The sequence below is a fragment of the Coenobita brevimanus genome, chromosome 34 (genome assembly GCF_032717465.1).
Source record: "Coenobita brevimanus isolate Jiangsu-jjx chromosome 34, ASM3271746v2, whole genome shotgun sequence".
NCBI classification, from domain to species: domain Eukaryota; kingdom Metazoa; phylum Arthropoda; class Malacostraca; order Decapoda; family Coenobitidae; genus Coenobita; species Coenobita brevimanus.
Genome location: NC_136987.1, coordinates 23,901,008 through 23,916,519, shown reverse-complemented (window position 1 = coordinate 23,916,519; position 15,512 = coordinate 23,901,008). Strand labels below are relative to the sequence as shown.

General features: G+C 43.8%; 2 protein-coding genes across 2 annotated transcripts; both read left to right on the top strand.

The window, feature by feature from the left end:
• The first annotated feature begins 270 nt into the window (after positions 1-270).
• LOC145396026 (uncharacterized) lies at positions 271-690 on the top strand. The gene has a single exon (XM_080269490.1). It carries the CDS (start codon positions 271-273, stop codon positions 688-690), a length of 420 nt encoding a protein of 139 aa, XP_080125616.1.
• A 1,434-nt stretch (positions 691-2,124) lies between these two features.
• LOC145396025 (uncharacterized) lies at positions 2,125-3,732 on the top strand. Its single transcript, XM_080269489.1, has one exon. The coding sequence runs from the start codon at positions 2,125-2,127 to the stop codon at positions 3,730-3,732; it is 1,608 nt and encodes a 535-aa protein (XP_080125615.1).
• Positions 3,733-15,512: the final 11,780 nt, after the last annotated feature.

Here is a 15,512-nt window from a genome sequence, read left to right as displayed (position 1 = left end):
TGGATACTTCAATGGAACATATTTAGTGCCCGTATCAAATGCGCCCTACTGAAGGAAGTCGCCCACCAAGACCAGATTGACGTTTTCCTCCTCCAAGAAACGCTGATCCCTGAAAACCAGCCACTGCACCTAAGGGGTTTTACCTCATTCCTCCTGCCACATATTCGTGGTGGTCCTTGTGGCTGCTCCATTCTGGTAAGGAATCAGATCCCTGCCACAGTCATCCAATCCCCACCACCGTGTAGGGGAGGAGTTGAAATTCAGGGCGTGATGATCACTCTTGCTGACAGACAAATGAAAATCTTCAACATCTACCGCAGAGGCTTGGCAGAACTTGACCTGACAGAACTCTTCACCCTTACAGCCACGGAACCCCTACTTATTGGAGGAGACCTAAACGCGCACCACCCCAGATTTCAATCCCCTGGCGCCACAAACCCTCCAGGCCAACACATCGCTGTACACTTGGAGGAAGTGACCAGTATTTCCTTTCTCAATGACCCTCACATCCCCACCCACTTGAAGGGAGGTAGGCTAGATCTCACCTTCCTCTCTTCAAACATCACACCACTAAGTCAATGGACAGTCCACCCCACACTCACCTCAGACCACCACGCCATCCTCTGCACAATTAATCTAGCCCTGTTGCCCAAACCACCAGGACCACCAGTCAAATGGAACTCCTCATGAGCAAACTGGGAGCTCTTCATGACCACCTTAGAACAATACCTGACCTCCCTCGAACCCTCACAAGACCTCGGTAAGCATGAGCAGCAGATATCTGCAGCTTTCCAAGCAGCCGCCGAAAAAGTCATCCCCAAAACCTCAAGTGTGGCAAAATACCACAGGGACCACTGGTTCCACTGCCACCGAGTACGAGAGCTGAACCATCGCCTAAATAGAGCCAAAATAATACATAGAGCTGACCCCACAGTAGAGAAACGACAATACCTCCAGGAAGTGACACAGCATGCCCTCAGAGAAAAGAACAAAATTAAGGAAGAAAAATGGCTACAATGGTGCCGATTTCTAGGAGCCAAAACAAGTCTGAGAAAAATTTGGAAAAGACTGAGAGCGGTCTCCCAGCCACCCCAACACACCGCCCCACCCACCGAGATCCCCAAGAAGCTGAACAACTTGCAACAGAGTTTGCCCAACGCACTTCACCAAACCAACTCCCACTAAGCACGAGACTTCGACAGGAAGCACTCCATCAAGAACGGGCCGAAATCATTCTTGCAGCGAAAAGCCGTCCTGCTGCCACCGATCCCCCCTTCACCCTCCTGGAACTTGAGACCGCCCTTAAAACAAGCACAGACACTGCCCCCGGCTTGGATGGAATTACATATTCCATGATTACCCATACATGGTCTAGAGCCAGACAAGCCATCCTAAACCTACTCAACCATACATGGACGCTGGGGAGGTTCCCCGCACAGTGGAAAAAGGCAGCCATCATTTCAATCCCAAAACTCCATGCCCCCGGGTCCTTCAGGCCCATCTCACTCCTCAGCTGCCTAAATAAAACTGCTGAGAGGATCGCCTTACGCAGCCTACAATGGGGTACCGCCCTACCCCACAGCCACCTCTTCGCATACACCAAGGGGCAAGGAACAACTGAATGCCTGGCCACACTCCTAGCCAACTTACGCAGAGGCAAAGGACTAGCAGTATTCATTGACATTGAGAAGGCCTTCGAGCTAGCATGTCCTGAGGCTATTCTCTCGGTTCTTGCTAGCAAGGGCGTAGAGGGGCGGCTTCTTTGCTGGATCAAAGACTTTCTCAGGGACAGGGAAGCTATGGTCCACTTCCAAGGTCACGTCTCCACAGCCCACAGACATACCAATGGCACACCTCAGGGAAGCATAATAAGCCCAACATTGTTCAACACCCTCAGTGAGCACCTATTACACATAGACCTCGGCCCAGGAGCAAAACTCCTCGCCTATGCTGATGACCTAACGCTCCTAATCAACCGTGGCCCCTACCACTAACTAAACCCAACGTGCCCTCTCGAAACTAAACCACAGCTGTGAAGAACTAGGCCTTAAGATCAACACTGATAAAACCAAAACCCTACCTTTTGGCACTGCCTCCCCGAATAAGCCACTCTACCTTGGTAATATGCCAATCCAGTATGTCTCCACCCACCTTTATTTAGGAGTGTGGCTGGACTCCAGGCTGTCCTTCCAGACTGAAGTAAACCACCTCAGAGAAAAAGCCAAGATGCCGCTTAGCGCACTGAGATCTCTAGCAGGAAAGGGCGGAGGAGCCTCCTACAGAGTGCTCCGCCTATTCTACATCCAGGCCATCTGCTCTCTAGCAGACTACTGTGCTCCTGCGCTACCAACGATTAGCACACCACTACTAAGCAAACTCGAGGTAATCCAAAATGAGGCCCTACGCATTATGACAAACTCCCCCATATGGACCCGTCTCTGCAACCTTCGCATGGAATGCGATGTGGAATCTCTGCAGCACCGCATCCAGGCGAGGGTTGCAATCCTTACAGCCAAGCTAGCCCACAAAGCCTCAACACTTCCAATCCTCCCACAGCTCAAGAATGCAATCAATTTGCACCCTGATTTGCTCAATCACATCTGGGCCCACCGCACAGTGGAAGCAGTACACACCTACAACATTGCTGAACACATTCCCCAAGACCCTGACATACCTGTACAGTCCTACCATCAACCGCCACCTTGGTCACCCCTGCCATTCAGGCTACTAACCCCCAGATCTCCTACCAAAACCCAAACCCCCATTCAACAACTCCGCCAGGATGGCCTCCAGCGGATCGCCTCCCTCACCACCCCCAACTCTGTCACCTATTACACTGACGGCTCTGTAAGCACACCTGGAGCAGAAGCTGCCTTCATATGTAGAAAACGAGTACACGGGGTAAGACTCAGCGATGGAGCCTCAACCACTCAGGCAGAACTTGTTGCCATATCAGAGGCACTGAAAGACGCTGACATGACCACTTTGCCAGCCACCTCCATCATCATCCACACCGACTCACTCACCACCATACAGACCCTCAGACAACTCCAACACTCCGACAATGTACGTCTCATCTCTGATATCCTCCTAACTGCAGAAAAGATCATCAAGGACAACAAGACCATCACAATTCACTGGATCCCCAGTCATGTTGGAATCACTGGGAACGAAAAGGCAGACATAGCAGCCAAACATGCCACTGATCTCCCTAACATCGACATTGAAGTCTTTGCAAGCGTATCGCAGATAAAGAGAAATATACGAGCCAAATCCCGGACTCTTAATCATAAGGACCATGCCGACACTGTCAGGCAAGACTCGCCCTCTGCCACTTGGTTCGCCATGGCCACCCAGTACAAAACCATTCCCACTACAGCCTACATGAATAACAAGATCCTCACGCGTATCCGACGTCTCCGCCTTGGCTATAAATGCCACAGTGAGATGGTCAACAATGACACCAAGTCCTCCCCAGTCTGTGACACTTGCAATGAAAACACCCCCTTCCCTCTTTTGCACTACCTCCTACGATGCCCAGCCACATCACGCCTCAGAATTAACAGCCACTACCCTAACCTAGACATACCTACAACTCAGGCCTCAGCACAACCCTACTGTACACTACGCAATGCTGCAGCGGCTGTCATTGCAACTGCCCCCATGAACCTCCTCGCAGAAGTGGTTCAACAAACCGCTCCACCCACACAAGCACAGCCACAACTCTGCTAACAGAGGAAACCGGCCTAATAACTCTGACTGGGCCAAAGAAGGGCCCAGTCCTCCCTATAGGGGAGGTAAATCAACGAAACGATTATCGGTTCAATCAGGCTTTGAGACACAACTGGATTCCCTTTGTCCTAGTTAAACCAGAAGTACAATTTGGGATTTGGATGTAACCTGGGTAATGGCAGTTAGATTCTATGAAAGATTGGGAGTTGGTGGACACATGATTGTCTGTCCTAACCAATTCAGTCAGTTAACCTTTTTTTAATACTATTATTATTGTTACTTCCTGACATCTTAATGCAGCTTAGGATACACACTCCGAGATGCAGGTGTCAGAAACACATTCCATTAACCAGACAAATACAATTAACCTTCCTTAAACTACAGTAAACAAGGCTAATGTATCGTCTGTAGGTAGTAGGACTGAAGTAAAAGAGACGTACAGTGGTTCAGTGGTTAATGACCCTCATGTGGCTGAGATGTGATATTGCAAGCTTTCTTCTTCTACGTCACGCTGTATGAAGTCGTCATATATTAAATGATTGATACAGTGCCAATATCAACATATCCTTACATGCTCTTTCATCAGAAGACTATTTTCATGCTTCGCTTTTTTATGTCCCTCTCTCCCTCCACCCTTTCTTCCTTCTTTTTTTTTTTTTTTTTCATCCACTCTCCTTTGCAGGGGATGGGTAGAGAAACATGACAACAGTTGAAGAGGAGCTTTATGGGAATTAAGATGGAGGTGGTTTGACGAGGTGTGTGTGTGTGTGTGTGTGTGTGTGTGTGTGTGTGTGTGTGTGTGTTTCTCGTGCGTACCGCAAGCTGGATGAGTCGACAAGAAAATTCGTTGGAGAGAGAGAGAGAAAGAGAGAGAGAGTGAGAGAGAGAGAATGGAGCTGTAGTTTGAGAAAGAATTAATTCAGCCGCAGCGCAGATTGTTTGCGGGATAATACGAAGAGGTTTGAGAATAATGAGAGGCGAAGAGGAGAAACGGCACTGAAAGTTGAATTAATTATAAAAGTGAAACATGAAAGAGGAAGAAGAACGTATCACAAAAACAGAGTAGGAGAGAGCATACGAAGGAGGAGAAAGAATACGAGGCGAAAAGGTACACTACGTACGAGGACAGAAAGATAAAAGAAATAAAAGCTAAATCGACAATAAACGAGTAATAAGGGCGGGGAATAAGACAACAGTCATAAGACGAGAAGGTTCTTGCGTAGGGGCACCGCCTCTTGGGTGAGCTGACAAGAGAATAAAAAGAATTCACACACACACACACACACACACACACACACACGGCTGAGCAGTCCGACAGGACAGACGTACTTCGGATGGAGCTCCTGAGACAACAGCACACAAACTACCACCTAACTTCTTTGCAGTAGCCTATTGGTCAGTCTCATGTCCCCACTGCAGAACAAGTGAATAAGGTAAAACAAACTCCATAAGTGAAGCGTTTTATGTAGGAAAAAAAGTCGGAAAAGATCATGTATGTGGCAAACAAGCAACTATAGTCGCGGCGCGCGACTCTGAGGTTATTATCGTGCCCTGGCAACCTACCATTCAAAAATGCGTCTGATTTCGTGCATATTATGAGGCGCATGTGATTCGTGTGTAATATGTTCATGCAAAATAGTATTCGTGTATAATTCATTCGTGCATAATAATATGATTCGTGTATAATATGATACGAAATCGGACGCACTTTTGATTGGTAGGTTGCCAAGGTACGATAATGAAAACCTCAGAGTCGTGCGCCGCGACTATAGTGAGACTGGCAAACAACAGCTGGCTGACTAGTGCTGACGACTCAAATGAGCTTAAGGCTCTGAAATGATGGCTTACTCAGACAAACTAGGGAAGAGAAATAAAAGTAAAAAGGACCCCTTATACAGTGACTTCGTAGATGTAGAAGGATTTTAAATGTTAGCATAAAAACTTAAGAAGTTAGAGGAAGAATTCTTAAAGATTAATAGAGAATTACGATATGAAGAGGAATGAAGGATTGACCACAGAGATGAACAAAAAAGATGTTGAAATACGTGAAATGTCAGCAGAAGTAAGTGATTTGAAAAACAAACTTAGAGAAATTAGTATTGAGGTGGTAAATCACCGGCAAATGTTAAGTAAAAAGGATATTGATGAAGTAATAAAACAGGCAAATAACATATTAGAAATGAACAAAGTGTTCGAAGAATCGGATGACGCCGTTTGTCCAGTAAAGGATGAGATGTAAAACAATTTATGCTCAGATTTTAAAGGAAAAGGAAATAAAGAGGGGGGGGGGGAGAGCACTGATGCGATAGGGTTTTTAATGTAAACATCAGGCAGGAAGTTAAGGAGGTACTAAGGAAAAGTCCAAAATTACTAAGGGAGACAGTTGACATGAACAAATCAATAATAATAGTAGGCAAGGAAGAGGAAAAAATAAAGACTAAACTAACAAGAGAAAAATTTGAAATGAGCATGATCATGAACATATTAAGCAAAGTAAGAGAAGGAGCATCAGAAAAAGATATTGAGGAATTTCACAGAATAGGAAAATATGAATGCTGTAAACACAGGCCAATAAAAGTAACATTCCATAGCTCAAATATAATGGAATATGTAATGAGAAATGCCATAAAACTACGTGAAGAGAAGGAAATAATCTAAGTCTACTAATACCAAGTCGGATCACTTCCTTCTAAAACAGCTCCAAGCTCGGGCAGGGGGCGGAGCATCGGAGTGACGTCGACTGGCTCTGGCATGAAACCCGTGTTCAGCTGACTCCTGACCATGACGGTGGTGTATGCTTGCTCCACTAATCAGACCATGACATTTTCAGTCCTGAGATGTGAGGGAAGGGACTGAAATGTGTGAGGGAAGGTGAAGGGGTGTGAGAGAACCTACTGCTATATTATAGGGTTAAACGAGTCTACACTTCTTCCCCTTCTTCATTTTCCGTTATCATAAATGTTTAATTTGATTCTGCCCTTTTATACATTTTCTATTACTTAATCCAGCTGACGTCACACAAGCCACGCCTCCCTGCGTGCTGACGGAAAGTGAACCGACTTGGTATTAGTAGACTCAGGAAATAACATGTGGATAAAGAGATGCTTAAACAATGAAGATACCGGTAGGGAATTATTAACAGAAGAACTTGAAGAAGCAAAAAGGAAAAATGATGAGAGGACTGACGAAGAGATTTTTCCTTCAAAGCAGTAGGGCTACAAGTGAGGAGCTGGCATATAAACAGAAAAGCCAGTTAAATGACAAAAGAGTACACCAAAAAGAGGTAAATATAAAAACAGTAAAATGAAAATGTTGTATTCAAATGTTGATGCATTTGTTTCCAATTTAGTGAAGCTAAAGGATACAAGACAAGAAGCCTCAGGTTATTTGTCTTACGGAAGCAAAGTTAAACACTAATATAACAAATGATTCATTAAATATAGAAAATTATGATACATGGAGGAAAGATAGAGAAATCAAGCAAGGGGCAGGAGTAATGATGCTAACAAGTAAAGAACTCCAAACAAAATCAGATCTACGTAAATTTACCATAAGCAGTGGAATTCACAGCAGTAGAAATGAAAGAAAAGCTTTCGGGAGCCGAATGCTAATCGCCCGCCATAAAATCCTGTGGGCCAAGTCCAAGATTTAGGCCCTATCTTGTTACCCTGAAGGTTTGTTGTTGACAGCTTAAGGTGTTCATGAGATATAATGGTGCTAAAGACGGGCGATAATAACTAGTTGACCTTTGGCAGCCATTTTGGTGACCTTGACCTTGACTGCGAGTGCCCTTTATCAAACTCAGCCAAGAGTTTGGCCATATCTTGATACCAAGAAGGTTTCATGCTGATAGCTCAAGCCGTTCATGAGATATAATGGGAACACACACACACACACACACACACACACACACACACACACACGTGCATTTACAGTTTTTACGAGTTCCATTAGAGGCACGTGAACCGTTTAATTTTTCCCCGTCCTTCCCAAGACATCCTTCCCAGGAGCCTGTGGCTTTAATTACTTGTCCGCTGTCCAGCCCTTATTGCAGTGAGGGCTTTCCTTGACGAATTTTATTGCTGTATCAGTGAGATTAATGAAAAAGATTTGTAGATTAGCTCTCTAATGATTTGATTTATATCATATACTGGTATATTCACACTAATATGGTTACATAGTAATTCATGGGTGCATTTCTACTGAAATGTACAGTGACAGTAGTATCCGCAGTTGTACTGTAGCCTACATGGGCGGAAGAGCACCACCGAGTATATGCAGCATCCAGTACGTAATTTAAGGACTGGTTGTCTGGTGACTGCAATAGAGAATGCTTTCAAGAATGACCTCAGAAACACTAAAGTACTTTTGTTCATGAAGTACAATAGTCAAGTTGATGTGGAAACTGTCCACCAAGAAACTGCAAATAACGAATTGTGCTATTTTTCCCGTTCTCATGCTACCTAACTAACAGTTTGCCTACTTTAATTAAGTTTATATACAAGCAGTTGTACTAGCTCACTGTCCTCGGTGGTGGCTTTCACTTTTCTCTATGTGGGTATACTCTCTAGTCTCGGCATATCATCCTTTCCCCCACCCCCAGTAACTGAAGTAAATCTGCACCAGTGCCCCCACCTCTCTTTCCAACTTCCTTTCTGCATCTTTCCCTGCCTCCCTCCCTCCCTTCTGCTTCTCCTCCTCCTCTATTTCCGTTTCTCCTCCGCCTCTCCCTTTACCTTCACACTCCTCTCACTTCATATCTCTTCTCTATCCTCTACCTCCTCTTACCTCCTCCTGTGTCTCTCCACTGTTTCCCTCCACTTCGTCTTTTTTCTTAGCATTCTTTGTCCATCCACCTCTCCTTCCTCCTGCCTCTTCTCCACTTCCTCCTCCCTCTATTATTTTCAACCCTTCCTCCCTTCTCTGTCCCTCCTCTTCCACGATTCTTCCCCTCCTCTTACGACTTTCCGTCTCTCGTCCTTGACCTCTCTTTCCCCCCCTCCCTCCTCCTCCACCTCTCCCTCCCTCCCCTGTCCTCCGCCTTTCCTTCCTTCCCTCCATCTCTCTATCTCCTTCAAACATCCCTTCCTTCGCCCTTCACCTGCCCTTCCTCCCTCACTCCTAACTCCCTGTTCTACCTTTCCTCATCTCCTTCCCTCCTTCCTTTCCCACCTTTCCTTCCCTGCTGCTCCACCTTTCTTTTCTTCTTTCCTCCACCATCTTTGCTTTCCTCCTTCTCCATCTCTTCTTTTCTTCCGACATCGCTAATTTTCCCTTCTTGCTTCACCTCTCCTTACTTCTTTCCTCCACCACCTTTCCTTTCCTCATCCTCCAACTCTCCTTCCCTCCCCTCACCACTAATTTTCCCTCCCTCCTCCTCTTCTTCTTTTACGTCTCTCCTTTACACACTGCGGCTCTGCAAGCACCAGTTTTACTGACAGTTTTGATAGAATATATTGCTTTTGTAACTTCATGGTTAGGACAACTCTAGTATTGTACTCCAGCTAACGCTAAGCGATTTAATTCAGCTGAGGGTGATTATAGCAGACTGTGTATTAATACTGTAATATTAACCCTCTCGTGGGCGGGTTGGCTTTGTTATTCTCTTCCAGTTATTGCCAGAACAATATACTCAGCAGTAAGTGCATCACAGGAGCTTAAAAAACAATCGCTCTGCCAAAACGAAACATTTTTCCCAGTACACAGCTCGCTGCCGTTGTGCAGGGCACGGCTTGTCTCCAGGGGAACGTAAATGAAGAGGATGGTAAGTAAGAGGTTGTAACGAAAAGCGTTACTACAGAAAACTGTTTTGGGTATTGTTGCAGATACCTTACGACGAACTGTGGTATTATTATCGTTAGCTGTGAGCTTCTAGGCTTCATAAAGCTTCCTGCTGGAGAGTGGGATTGAGCAGTTTTGCTGTTCTTGTTTGTTCTGTTGCTGCAATTCCTCAGCTGATTATAATTGATATTTAGTTCTGCTAACAAATAATTGTTTGATGGAATGCAGACTGAGTATATATCCTGAATCCGAAGATGTAAATGTTGGCTGATGAAATACAAAAGCATGACTTCGAAAGTATCGTTAAGCTCTTCTCCCGGTTTTGTTCCAAGCGTCTTCACTACCAGGGCGCTCCCATAAACAGAACAAAATTGTCTGATGGCATAACAAATAATAAAAATGACAAAATGAAGGGTATGTAGTAGAACTATGTATCTGAATGTGAAAGATATTACCTAATGATATGCAACAGTGACTGGGGAAAATAATTTGTCGTTAACTCTTTCCACCATAAGGCTGCTCGAGTAAGCCGAATGTACTGGCCTAGCTGTGGCAAAGGAATACATAAAAATGACGTCACCGTACAGACGAGGTTGAGATAGGCTGATGAATAGCTATATATTGTGAATGCTAACGACGTAACTGTTTGACGATGAAATACAAATAAGAGGAAAGGAAGCTTTGGTCAAGATTTTCTTTCCATATCATTGCGCTACCAGGACACCCTTGAATAAAATCGTGTGGAGGTAATAAGAACATAAAAATAAAGGTATGTGTAGGATAATTATGTATCGTGACCGCCAAAGAAGTAAATGATTGCTGGTCAAATACAACAGACATACTGGGGGGAGGGGGAGGAAGCTCTATCGTAAACTTCTTTTCATTAGAAGTGTGCTCTAATGATCTGATTAAATAGTCTGGAGGTACATATAATATAATGTACCTCCAGACTATATCTTGGTAGGAAACAGGTTAAAAGAGGTGTGTATAAAAGTTATGTATCATACATACCAACGATGCAAGTATTTGCTGGTGAAAGACAACCACAAGACTGAAGGAAGGAAAGCTTTGTCCTCCATTTCTTTCCATTACCAAAGTGTTTAAGTCAGGTAAGGTAAATAATTTATAGGTAACTAGAATATAAAGGCTTTTCATCGTAGTGAAGGGGTTTAAGATAGGTGTGCAGGGTATCTATGTATCCTCAGTGCCAAAAGACTGACGGTGAAATATAGCAGACAGACTTTGCAAGGCACTGGGCGTGAATTGCTTTCCACAAACACCCGCCCCGTGGGCAAGTGTCGTGTGTGTGGCTGTGGCGTTATTGTGCTGTGTTTTCCATCAGCGTTATCAAAGGCAACGGAGGCAGGCAACTCATATCGTCACTTCCGCCATCACCTCTATTGTCAGCTCCTCACAACCGCCATTTTCATCCCCTTGGCTGTCGCGACCCTTATTGCCACGTTCACCTTCTGATTCATGCTTCTTTTCACCTATTCATTACCACCTTTACCTTTGCCACTTTCAACTGATCCTCCTCCACACTCATTAAATTACATACATTAGCTGCCGTTTGCCGCTATGATTTGTCCTCATGTGTCTTGATTTCAAGTTCCCGTGAATTGTTCAAACGGAAAACTATGATCAGTATCACACATGGAAAAGTTGCATATTCAGAGGATACAGCAGTTTTGGCCAAACTTTGATCATCCTTGGAGTAGCGTCCAGGTCGGGCCGAAACTATTTTGCCTTCTGTGAAACAAAATTTCCATTTCCTGCTACAATTTTTCTAATATTTTCCGTATTATGTCATTACTTTTCCCATGTTTATATTTAGCTTACGATTATTATTTCACTTATTATAATTATCGTCCCTCATTCAGAATTCTTCTCTCCCCCCTTACATTGTATCACCAACTTTCTCCCTTCGCCACCCTATCAGTCAGCCATAATCTCTTTGGCAGTACTTCGCCGTTAGTGATATACACTGTAACATTACGTTATATATTTCTACAATATGCTGTTGATGCAAAGTATTGAAACCTGGTAATTATAATATATTACACAGTATATGAGTATATACCAAGCAAGAGAATATTAGGGTGTACGTGGAGGAACAAACACAAGAGAAAGTGAAAGGAGTGTTGTGGTATTGATATGAACACGTTCGAATGAGAGAATGACTAGGAGAGGGTATGTGAGTGCGGTGGAGAAGGGGATGGGATGGGTTAGATCAGGGATGTGGGTAGCCTCATGGCGGAGGACAAAGTTGCATAGAGGCTGTTCGTCTGTGATCCTACCTTCCAGCATTAAGGCGTCAGGCTATAGACAGACAGAGTGTGGAAAGTAAATCGCAGACGAAGAAGTGTTACGAAGTCTCCTTTGTTAACTTGTGTCCGACCCATTAATTCCACCCTCAGCCAAATTCTACCACCATTTATTTCTACTCACATATCCTTCTTTATTCGAGTTCTAGTTTTCTTCACTGTTTTTGTCCCTCGACTCTCCTTCAATCTGTCTTGCTCTTGCCTCGCCTCTCAACCTTTCTCAAAATCCCACTTCATTAACCTTTTTTCATACCTCCCGACTTCCTCCGAGTTGGGTCTTCAGTCTGGTAGCATTCTGTCTGTCTGTCTGTCTATCTGTCTGTCTGTCTGTCTGTCTGTCTGTCTGTCTCTCTCTCTCTCTTGTTTTCCTCTTTTCAAACCGTTTTTTCTCTAAATACCTTTGTTTTCTTCCTGTCTGACTTTCCATGTTTCTCATTCCTTTCCTTTATGACCAGTGCCTAGCCCTGTCTTAATTTTTCTATTATTAAAAGTATTCTTTCCTGGCCTCAGAGTTATAAGGATATTTACATTCTCCTTAATAAATTTTCCAGTTTCTTTTCCCTTATGGTTTACTCTCCATTTCTTATTCTTTAAAGTCTTCGTCTGTTTTACCTTATTGTCTTATAATTTTTCTCCCTACAGGCCATTTTCCTTCCCGATTTTTGTTATGATATCATCCTGTTTTTGTTTCTATCTCTACTAGCCCTAACTCCTAAGCATTTCCTCAAATCTTATTTCTCCTTTTTTTTTTTTTTTTATTTCTGTACATTTTCTTACCGGTCTTACCTATTCTTTCTTGTGTCAGTCCTTTTAACTTTATCATGCTCGCCACAACACTTGTTTTCTATTCCAGCTGACGCTTGACGCTTTTGTTTAGCTGAGTGCGTCACAGGACCAGAGTGCATTTACCTTTTTTAGTCTTTTCCTTCGCTCATCCCTGCTTTTAATTTTTCTTCAGTAGTTTCTCTTCTCTCTAGTCCTTCTTTCCTCTCCTTTATTTTCTTACCTTGCCTTTCCTGATGTCTCCCCTCTCCTCATTCCTTTCGTCTACAACTCTCTCTCTCTCTCTCTCTCTCTCTCTCTCTCTCTCTCTCTCTCTCTCTTTCTCTTCCGAAAGTACCTTCAATTTTCATTTTGTCTCAAAGTTAATCCATTCCCCCACTAAAATTTTCAGATGGCAACGTTACAAATGACCCACATGGGAATGCAGATATCTTTGCCAGTATATTTGCCAGAAATTCTACCACAGACGATGCCAGCCGGAACGTCCCAGTACTTGAACTTGACTTTCCCAAAATTGTTCCACTTAAAATACAGACAAGATATGTAAAATCCATCCTAGACAATTTACCTACCAACAAAGCTCCAGGCCCTGATGGATTTCCTCCAATTGTTTTGAAAAAGTGTTCCCCTGAACTTGCCTCTATTCTAACTAAATTATTCAGACTAGGTATACTGTAATTCTTCATTCCCTAATTCATGGAAAGAAGCCAATATCCACCCAATTCCGAGGAAAGGAAGTTCCTCTGACCCCTCTGATTACAGACCAATAGCTGACACATCTTCTCTTGGTAAAGTATTTGAAATTTTAATAAGCACATTTTTTTTTTTTTAAGTGTCCGACACTGGGCAAAGGCTTTAGGGCTTATTCCCAAGCCCCAGTAGTCCTCCTTGGGGCCCAGTAGTCCTCCTACATCTCCACATGTCACCACCTCGGCGCTAACACCCACCATCCATATTGAATACATGCAAGGGCTGTCTCATACAGGACTAGTGTACTTGTATTAGGGGGGGTACTTTTATGACATGTCGGTGGGTCATCTGGTACATCAGAAAGGTCTGCTTTTTAAGAAATTCAAATACTTAAACTGTTCCCTGCCCCAGCCGGGATTCGGACCTGGGTCCATTAGGACGGCAGGCCGCCTCTCTACCGATTCTGCCACCACCTCTTCAATCCAACAACTTAATTAGTGATAGACAATATGGTTTTCGCCACGAGGGATCCACCATTGACATAATCTGACTCATACCACCCATGAGTCAAACGACCTACATGGAGAAACTCATGCAGTAGCCCTTGATATTTCCAAAGCTTTCGACAGAATATGGCACTGTTCCCTACTATCCAAACTCCCTTGCTATGGACTAACATCTTTTGTTCATCTGCTTTCCTCATATCTCAGTGACAGAAAAAAAAGAGTAAAAGTAGATGATGTATATTCCAATTTTCACTCGACTAATGCCGGCGTGCCACAGGGATCAGTTCTGGCACCAACCCTGTTTCAGATTCATATTAACCCGCCGTGTCCCAGTAATGTATGGGTACGTTGCAATGTTTTGTCACGCTCAGTCCCGACAATGTACCCATACATTTTGCAATTGCAGGTCCGTTATTTGCACATTTTTCAAGTTTCGCTTGTGATTTTTGGAAGGCATTCGTGGAACACCTTCCTCTACCCGCCGCCAGGCGACGACTCTGCCTTACCCCACGTGATCCTCCCCCACTCCCTGCATGCCAATGTCTCGGCAACTCATCTGTTAGCAGTGACCTGGCCAGCAAAGACATGTCACGCCACAGTACGAATTTCAAGGCTAGAGTGATTTCACAATCGATGGCGATGTGGAGGACAAAGATTACGTGGTACCACAGGAAGAAACGAGCAGAAGTGATGAGGAGGTAATGTCGCCAAGGAAGGTGCAGTATGTTTATGTGTTCAGTGAGTAAAACAATGCTTATATGGCCTATATTATTGTGTGAAAACCAATATATTCTTGTACTACATATAAATTCGTACCAAATGAACAAATATCTACCTATTCTGAGTGGTTTGCAATAGTTACTGCTACCACAGAGAACTTGACACCCGCGGTGTGGCTCCAGAGAACATGGTACCAGGTGTTTAAAGGGTCACCTGTTTAGACCACTTCTAAGCTCAGGTGAGCACTTTTTCTGTGAATTGCCATTGTTTCCCACAAAAAACAGAGGTTTGAGCCAAAAAAGAAAAAAATCAAAATTGGTTGGTTGGGGGGGGGGGGTCATCGGTGAAAAATCAGTCGGGATGCGGCAGGTTCTCTTATCTGTCACCCACAATCCCATCCATTCATATGCAGATGACTCAACACTTCACAGTTCATTCACACTCAGATACCCATATACAAAGTCTAATATCTCTAACTCTCAACTCAACCCAGCCATCTCCATAAATCAAGACTTATCTACGATCAATGAATGGGGACAAAACCTCATTTCATATAATGCTAGTAAAACCAAATATATACAGTTTACTAATAGACAGATACTGCCAGATTCTTATATTACCTTCAGTGCTACTAATACTCCCATCTCCAAAAGTATTTAAATTCTCGGTGTCTCACTTAACGACATCCTCAGCTGGACCTCTCATGTCAGATCACTTGCTAAAACCGCCTCAGAGAAAATTGGATTATTGTACAGAGTCCGTAACTTCTTCACTGACGAGCAGTTAGCTATAATATATATGAGTCATGTGCACTCTCAGCTTGAATATTGCTCACCCTTGTGGAATGGATGTGGAGAGGTTGCATTAAGACAAATTGACAAAATTCAGAACAAAGCTGTTGGAATTATTAATAACTCTGCTATTATAAATGAACTACCTCCTCTACAAGGCAGAAGGAATGTTGCATCAATTGCAT